General features: G+C 45.4%; 1 protein-coding gene across 2 annotated transcripts; it reads left to right on the top strand.

Moving 5' to 3' along the window:
* The first annotated feature begins 1,128 nt into the window (after positions 1–1,128).
* On the top strand, positions 1,129–7,878 carry LOC149331988 (cystatin-2-like). Of its 2 annotated transcripts, XM_089555628.1 has the most exons (4): positions 1,129–1,474; positions 2,961–3,209; positions 4,794–4,898; positions 7,642–7,878. In XM_089555628.1, the coding sequence occupies exons 1-4, from the start codon at positions 1,472–1,474 to the stop codon at positions 7,768–7,770; spliced, it is 486 nt and encodes a 161-aa protein (XP_089411754.1). In that variant the 5' UTR covers positions 1,129–1,471; the 3' UTR covers positions 7,771–7,878. The 2 variants fall into 2 exon arrangements, with proteins under 2 accessions (XP_089411754.1, XP_089411755.1); XM_089555629.1 differs by lacking the exon at positions 1,129–1,474 and having other exon boundaries at positions 2,559–3,209.
* Positions 7,879–8,632: the final 754 nt, after the last annotated feature.

The raw sequence follows: 8,632 nt of genomic DNA, 5'->3' as shown, positions 1-8,632 counted from the left end.
ACGACGTAAACAAACGCTCAACCGAAAGTTCGACTAGTTGGTAAACGTTCATGATGTAAACACTTCGTGTTTCTTATTGTTTCATCATGAACGTACATCTGCTTGCCCAACTTTCGGTTTCACTGCAGCAGCTAGCCTTAGGTAAAGTGCAGTTATGAGCTCAGCATAAAAAGTTACGTATCTTTGCCATATGTTTGGCTTCATTTCATGCATAAATACGGAAAAATGTATTAATTGCCGCTACTCCTCTTAAAACAAAAATCAGTGGAAGCCGAATCCGTTCAGTAAAAGCACGTTGTATAAAGCACGCTGACTGATTTGTTTGTGTATCTCATTACTTGCACAATAAAGGGGCACCATGAAGGACGGCAGAGGGCGCCTCTATGCGTTCTATGTGTGTTTTCCTTCGTCCGATCCTTCTGTTGCCACGTGTTGTTTTAAATGTAGGTGGTGGTGGTGGAAAACATTTATGTACAGATACACTTCGGGAGGTTATGCATGAGCTGACCCAGAGGGGGCCAGCCCTTGCAAGTACTAGGTGGAGGTCCCTAGTTCGGGACCCCAGTGGCGTCGGCCGCCGCCCGGGCTCGCGCGACCAGGGCCCGTTGGGCCTGCAGGTCAGAGCAGCCGAGCAGGGTCGCCTCCCAGTCCTCCCGGGTTGGGTTGAGGTGAGGAGGGATAGCAGGGGATAGCAGGGTGTGAGGTTTCAATTTGAGGTTTCTTGCAAGCACACCTGGACACGAATAACCTACCCGCCTATACATACATAACTACATGTGAAGTGTACACTGCACATGGTCACATACACTACGTGTATTTCTTAAGACGATGGACGTCTTTATTTTTGTTCAAGTGACTACCTGGCTTGTTATTTACATGAACTTCGCAGTGCATACGCAGAAGTGTTGCACCGGGTTGCTGTCGGCAAAATGGCTAAAACCTCCCGCGCGAGCTCTGTAATGCATTCCGGCGCTAAAAAAGTCGCAACCTGTGCAGCTTCAAGAACGAGACACCGAATGCGCAAAACAATCTTGCAAATCCCTGCTTCGCTGGCTGGATTCTATTTTCATTTCCCTTGCACGTACTACTTACTACCTGCTTGTTTGTCTTTCTAGGGACGACGTCAGCCACAGACGCACACGGAAAACAGCGGTTACTTCAGACCTCGTAGCACAGGCCAGGTTATCTCGCCCAGCAACCTCGCCGGTCGGCGCGCGTAATGTTTATCAGCTTTTTCAAACAGCTGACAACGTGCAGCTGTGCGCGCTGAGTTCCGCGCGCGCGCCGCGTGCGGGGCGGAGACGTTTGACGGTAGAGCCTCTTACAAAAGTAGTATTGGCCTGCTTGACGTTCGATCTAGAACAACTACGACGCTCTGCCCCTGGCTCCAGGGTGCGTCAGCGTACGGGCTCAAATCGAACCCGGCTTTAAGGACAACTGTGCCGGTAAATACGTGTGTTCACCTCGCAGTATGGTGAGTACGATCATTCCGTTCATTACGCGCTATAAATTAGAGTAACCGAGGTTTAGAGGCATTATAGTTCTCAATATTTGTCTTGAAGCTAGAGAGAATTCCACTCTCGCAAAGAGTTAAATTTGCAAGCCGTGTCTTCGTTAGTCTTGCAGCTCATTATTTCATTCCCTAGCATTTTAGCGTGCGGCTGAGGTTTTCAATGCCCATCCATAGTTTTAGGTCCCGTAGCCTGCCTTAGGGAACAGAGACATGCAATGAACTTTTTGTTTGCATATTTAAAGGATATTAGACATCTTGAAAAGCTGTAATTTCACCTTGCATTTTACTTTCACGCATTCTTCATGCAGTGAACTTTGTTAGCCCATTTCTCAGACTATGCTGTTCATCGTTTCATATGTAACCCCGTTACTCGCCTATGCACCTTTGTACGCATTTAATGGCCGCATTTTATCATCTCCCCTTTTTATTTCTTTTATTTTAGCTTTTCCGCCTTTATCTCCCAAAATTTCCTTCCCCACGAAGAGTAGCATGCCAAAGATTTTTAAACGCCGGGTAAATTATCTGCTTTTTCATTAAAGGGTTTTCCTCTCTCGGTGTCTCTATGCTCGTCGCTCAATTTAACCCGTAAGCTTTCCACGTGTAGTTCTCCGCGTCCTGTGGCAAGCAGTCACATACTAGTGTCCGCAAGCCACATCTTCAGTGGCTCTCGAAATAATTTTCTAAAGTGCGGTTCGTGTAATTTGATCGTGGGTGAAATCAATTCACATCATCCAGCTTTTGTTGTATGTGTTGCAAGGGACATTGGAAGTTTATGCGTCTGCTCTTTCTTATTATCCGAGAATTCTGTCTCTTGGTGCTGAAGGCATGCACGCACTTGACAGCTTATCTTTCTCCCATGAACGTCGACGCTTACTTTTCAGGACCTACGTGTATTGTGCACGGCCTCTAACACTTATTTCTGCGTGTTTATGCAGTGTAACATTATCTGTGCTGAAAACTTATTTACAGGCGCGGGACAAAGTGACAGCATTTGAAGTAGGATACGAACTTGATGTAGTTTCTACGAGTTGATTGGATTTTTTTTTTCAGTGAGGATCTTTGGTTCTTCGTATTTCAGTTTTTCCTTACTTGGCATAGTCACGTCTATGTGAACATGGTCGACTTCGTGTCATCTGAACGAGATCAATGAACCTTCCCACATGCGACAGTCACTTGCTCTCCCATAAGAGTAATGGCTCAAGATGGAGAAACTAAGGTGCCAGAGATGCCAATGTATATTCTGCCCACCCTACTTACGACAAATGGTAGTGGTCTCTAATACCATTAAGTTAAACTCAAAGTGATGACAGTCATATTGATTCTGAACATTCTTCCACTACCACTGCGGTACTACAGCCATGGAATAGTCCGCAGATATTAATTTAATCGTTTTCACAAGAAGACGGTAGATCGGTCGTCTCTATCCCCAACAATTGATATCTTGCAGAATGCGTTTCAAAGAGATGCCGCAATGACTACGGTGAGGCAAGCCGCGCTCGTTCTCCTCGTCGCAACGGGGACAACCGCGCTCATTTGCTGCCACAACTCCAGCTCGGTCCCGGTCGGTGGCTGGACCAGGCAGGAGCCTCGCAATAACCCCAAATACGTCGGCCTGGCCCATTATGCCATTTCCCAGCAGAGAGAAGGCCGCAAGAAGTACGACACACTTGTCAACCTCACCGAAGTCTACACTCAGGTTTGTGTGTGCGTGAAGTGCTAAGTAGCTATGCTCTTCTGGTGCTCCGCAGTTGGGTGAAGCTAAATGCTAACACAAGCTTCGAAACCCGCAAGGCAACAAAGCCACCTCTTATTAATACAGGTTGCGTGAACAGTCGGAGACTAGCATATCGGGTTCTCTTGAGCTTCGGGCGCTTATTTCACACTATCGCAAAAAAAAAATGTTCAGATTATCTATGTCATTTCACAGAGCGGTCGAAATGGATCTTCTTGAGCGGACTCAGCAGCTGAGTTATCTCTACAAAATAAAATTCGCAGCATTGCTCACGTGACACCAATCACGGCCCGACGCAGGTAGGCGTTGTGCACCCCTGAATGTCTCCGCCCCGCCCCTCCTCCGCCTTTCCTGTCGTTCAAGCTGTCTTTCTGTCTCTGTGTACGTAGTGAGAACGATCTGCAGAAAAAACAGTAGTAGAGAGTGGAACACAATGTAACACTAAAGTTTTGATGTGCTGCCCTCTACCGCGTACAGGTGAAACTACAACAAGGACATTATCTTGGGCGTGGATATGAATAAACCTAGTGTTGTTTAAGTGTGTAGCTCAGAATTGAGGGGGCGCCACACTTCTTACAAATGTGTGAGAGACGCATCAGGCATTCACTGGGAAAGTTTTTTGGCCGCGCCCACAAATCCCTTCCCGTTAGAAAGTGTTCGATGAAACCTCTCGAATAGTATGTAAACGGCAATTTACAATATGCTGGTTTTTTATAAAATGAAGCATGCAGCAGTTATTAGAGAGCTTAACGGTTTTTTTTTAAGCTAAGCTGCAGGCCGGCCCTGAAATTCAGTCTGGAATTAAAATTCTGCGCTTTGTTATACAGCCCCCCCCCCTTTGTTTTTTATTTTATTTTATTTTTTATTTTATTTAAGTCACAGTTTGTGACCTACGGGCTTGTATACACCTATCACGCCTATTTTCTAATTTATACTTGTGTGTGCCGCTTTGCGTGTCATCCCAATCAAGTCTCCCTCTCCGTACACACAAGACCATTTCATGGGTTATTATGCCATTCTTGGTGCCGTCAAAAGCTTCGTATTCGGAGCTACAATGCTTTCTGCGCATCAAAACTGTTGTATAATAGCCATAGCCTTTCGCAATGGCCTGTCATTATATGTTCATACCAAAGGATATCATGCTCACCAAGCCGCCTCGGTCGCTGAGTGGTTATGGTCCTCGCCTGCTGGCCCGAGAGACGCGAGTTCGATCTCGGCCGCGGCGGGGGCATTTCGGTGGAGGCGAAATGCTACAGGCAACTGTACAGTGCCGTGTCAGGGCACGTTAAAGAGCCCCAGGTGGTCTAAATTATCCGGAGCCCTGCAATACAGCTTCCCTCATAGCCTGAGTCGCTTTGGGACCTTAAACCCCATAAACGAACCCACCATATTCAGCGGCTGTGGAAGAAGCCCAAATACAACGGAACACAGTTTTAAGAAGAAGCCACTTCAACCGTAAAGATTCTTAGGCGGTTTTACTTGTTTAACTTCGCAAGGTATGTGATAGCATAGAGTCGTTCTCACTTTTACTGATTCATTTTTAACCAGGTCGTGGCAGGCGTTAACTACAGGCTCATCTTCACCACCGCCCCTTCGAACTGCACGGTCGGCAAGGACACTTACTCTGCCCAGCGCTGTGTTCCAGTCGAAGAGGTGAGCTCACACGGTTTTCTCCATAGGTAGAAGAGCGGGTTCAGTGATCTTTTTCTTGCGCCATTCTCATACTCAGCTGCCACACAAAGTTCAGCTGACGACTCACTTTCCCGTTTCTGCAGAACAGGCGAAAAGTGCCTTGTTTGTGGCATGGACGAACTCGTTGCTCGGTTGGCTAGTTCGTACAGGTAGCCCCCGTATGAGAGAGGACACACTAGGGTCATTCAACCAATAATTAGTGCAGAAGCATAAGTGACAAACACATTTTTTTCTCTCTTCTATTTTTCCTCGGCAATGACAATGTGCATGAAATATTTTCAAATTTAGAGCAGAAGTAACAACCTGATTAGTTTCTGTGTTCAAGCTGAGTGTTACCTTTCATATTCAAGCTACCTGCATCTTTTGTTACTAGCGAGGAGCCTCAGGTAACTGCAAAGAAAGAGCCAGACTTAAGCTGACTTGAAAGCCGCGCTTTGCTCATCTAAGAAGCGCATGTGCACAGCTTCGCTCGGTATAACTTGAAACACATACGAATTGGTCCGAGTTGCTTCACAAAGGAGTGGGAGCTCCGTGGGCGTAGAATGTTATGCATCTATACTGGTAATTTAAATTGCAGGTCTTCCTTCATTTGGTATCACGGCGAGCGAAACTGCTACAGGACACTGAACTGAACTTTGTTTGTTTGAGTTCAGTGTTCTACGTAGTGCACAATTTGTCCAGCGCTTCTGCATACACTCGTCGCCGGCAGGACAGCCAGCGGACTCCAGTTGAATAGGCGACCTACCTTCTGGAGTCTCAGTATGGCTCCACAGGGAAGTTGTTCTGACTGACTGGCTCCCATACCCAACAATTCTGTATATAAGCATTTTGGAGCAGTAAACCGTTTATGAACGCAATTTTTGGTATAATGTAGGATTTCATTATAACAATTACTATATCGGGAGGTCACCCGACGGCAGTTTTGCATTTTTTTCTATCAACGTTTTTGCTATCATCAAAAGATTTCCCAATTGGTTTTCTATGAAAGTTTTAACTGTTCGACGCGTTCGATGGAAACGCTCTAGATGAAAGATCTTGCTTCATATAAGGAGAATTGACCATTACTATCAATATTTTCTTAACGGTATCTTACAAGTTTCAATTTTCATTATTTTTATCGTAGAATGTTGGACATTACTCTATAAGCCCAGCTCACAAAACAAGAAGCCCTAGAGACCAATTACAAACAGAACAAAAGGTGCAAAACATATATTTTGATTCGAGCATGCTCTCAATGAAGCACGTTCTGCTGTAACCTAAAAGCGTATTAGTTGATCCGCTTACCCACGTGATCGTCTGTTTCTTTTTACACAAAATAAACTTCTGCAAATTCCGGCGCAGCCATGCTCCTACTTCTGCTGGCTACCTTGATTCCTTGGAACCGCCGCTGACAGCCGCAGTCAAAGCAATTACTGGGTGTATGTGCTCCGTGATTGTTCTTGACTGATACATCGTGTTCTTTCGCTCTTTTGTTTAACCGGCGGCACGTTTGATACTCCTGAGCGCATGTGGACCGGGTCGTAGCAACTCCAATGGCCGTGTACGCTGCGCAATCGGGTTTCAATATAAAATTCTCGCTCAACACGATGGAAAAACCTACGCCGGTCAAACGGGTCGATGCATTCAAGAAATATCAAGGGAGCGTAAAGTAGCGTAAACTATCAGTCTATAAAGTAAAGTGCTTGCTTTTACCAGCCTAGTCCTTTGCCTGGTGATGTTAGTCGCGATTGCAAGCAATCAAGTCATCCAACATAAATCAAAGCGTGCAATAACTAAGACAAAACACATTTTCGTGACGCGCCGACTTAACTCTACAGTAGCAATATATCTCCGTGCAATTGATAGCGTTTAAGGCACATGTTGCTTTATTTTACATTGACAGCTGCGAAAGGCCTGTTCTCTGGGTTTAGCGTTGTTCTAGTAGTGTAGTTGCAATAATTGTTGTAAGGCCTGGCAACCGGAGGAAGGTCGCCAAGGGAATCATCCTGAGGGCGTTTACCGTGGAAAGAGGAGGGATGTAGCGAGAGCGGATGAATATATAACCAGAGGCTGGTTACCGTGGAACCAGACGATGAACCAGTTATTCACATGGAAAGATGAGGTTATAGTGAAAGCGGGATAATGCGCATTCAAAAGACGGCTGCAACAAGCTTCATCCAGAGTGTGTTCACCATGGAAAGAGCAGGATGTAGCGAGAACTGAAGAATGCATAACCAGAACCTGGTTACCTTCAAAGGATACGGATGGTTATATCCGAGGAAGACGGGGTTATAGTGAGCGCGGAATAATGCGCAACCAGGAGGCCGTTAAATCTTGCTGAGAAGATTGAATTTTTTCACGCCACTGGAGTCAAACCCGTGATAACATTACCGAAAGGACACCATGGCTACCATTTGGAAGTGAATGGCGCTGTTGGCTAGCCTCGGAGATCCGCTCGAAAAACTGTCTTGACGTCATCACACTTTGTTTCCGAAAATTGCCGGCAGGGGCGATACCTGTTCTTCATTTTCTTTTGCCTCTTCTAGCTTATTAAAAGCTTTGTTATCAAGGAAGATAGCCTATCTGTCTTATAAAGCGCTACGTTACCGACGCAGGCTAACATCAACTTTGTCCTTAGTGTTTCTTTATTAAGATTAGCAGAACCGTAGTTCCTGGTGTCCAGGCTTTTCTTAACTGACTTTTTGTGTGCATGTGTGCAACTCAGGTGAACGGGAGATGCACGGCGGTTGTCTACGAAGTCCCAGGGACGAACACTACTGGACTCACAAGCTACGCGTGTTCTCCCACCGGTCAAGAACAGAGTTCTCCCACCGACCAAGAACAGACATCCTGAGGCCAGGTCGACTAAAGTGCAAGGTTGCTAACAGCTTCAATGCCCACCGCACAGAACGTCGTTTTTATGCATCAACTTCCGTAACATGCAAAGGCGGAACTTTTGCGAGCTGTGAACAAATCATGAATAAAACATTACTGTGTGGTGCAGGAACTGTCTTAAAACTTGAGAAGGAAAAACAGCGCACAAACACGGGACGAGAAAACGCGATTTCTGCGCTCTTTTTCCTTCTTAAGTATGATGTACCAACTTGCCTAAGTATCCGCCTTAACGCAGTTAATTTCTTAAAACATTCAAGCGAAATATTCCTGAGCTGCGTAACTTTTTTTTTTCAATTCTTCTTCCAAAATTTCTAGCAAGCGCTAACTAAAACATAGCTACCCCCCTTGTTGCTCCTCCATCTTTTCTCATCTGGCAAACAAATTAAGGCCATATATGTTTTTTTATATATATACGGTGGAATTAAGTTGCCGCTAATGAAATAAACAAGACAGTGGAAGCAGATAGAAATGACTGCTTAAAAGCGACTATCTGTTCAAGAAACAATCTTCTACGGGCATTTTTTGCAGACAACCTCAAGGCACACGACAAGAGATAAGCAATTTGCGTAATAATAAAAAACTAGGAAAAGAGAGTTCTACGAAGAGCATACTTAGTGCAGCCCTGAAGACCTTGCGTAATATACTGCGCGAGGAACTGAGCAAACTAAAAAGAAAATGTGCATATGCAAAACATGTGCACCACTAACATATGTGAAAAAATAATACAGCGCAAAGCCGTAGTCCACGTTAGGGTTCGCCGAAACAATACCACCGACAACCCAAAATTCATAGCAGCCCCTACGCAACCCTACCAATAGTTC

This window comes from Amblyomma mixtum, chromosome 8 (assembly GCF_055824585.1).
Source record: "Amblyomma mixtum isolate Tamu chromosome 8, ASM5582458v1, whole genome shotgun sequence".
NCBI classification, from domain to species: domain Eukaryota; kingdom Metazoa; phylum Arthropoda; class Arachnida; order Ixodida; family Ixodidae; genus Amblyomma; species Amblyomma mixtum.
This window is presented reverse-complemented; position numbering and strand designations above follow the sequence as displayed.

What these genes read in the sequence shown, in the direction of transcription:
- LOC149331988 (XM_089555628.1), top strand. An exon ending in TCACCGAAGTCTACACTCAG is followed by an intron (nt 3,210 to 4,793) that starts GTTTGTGTGTGC and finishes ATTTTTAACCAG; the next exon opens with GTCGTGGCAGGCGTTAACTA. An exon ending in GCTGTGTTCCAGTCGAAGAG is followed by an intron (nt 4,899 to 7,641) that starts GTGAGCTCACAC and finishes TGTGCAACTCAG; the next exon opens with GTGAACGGGAGATGCACGGC.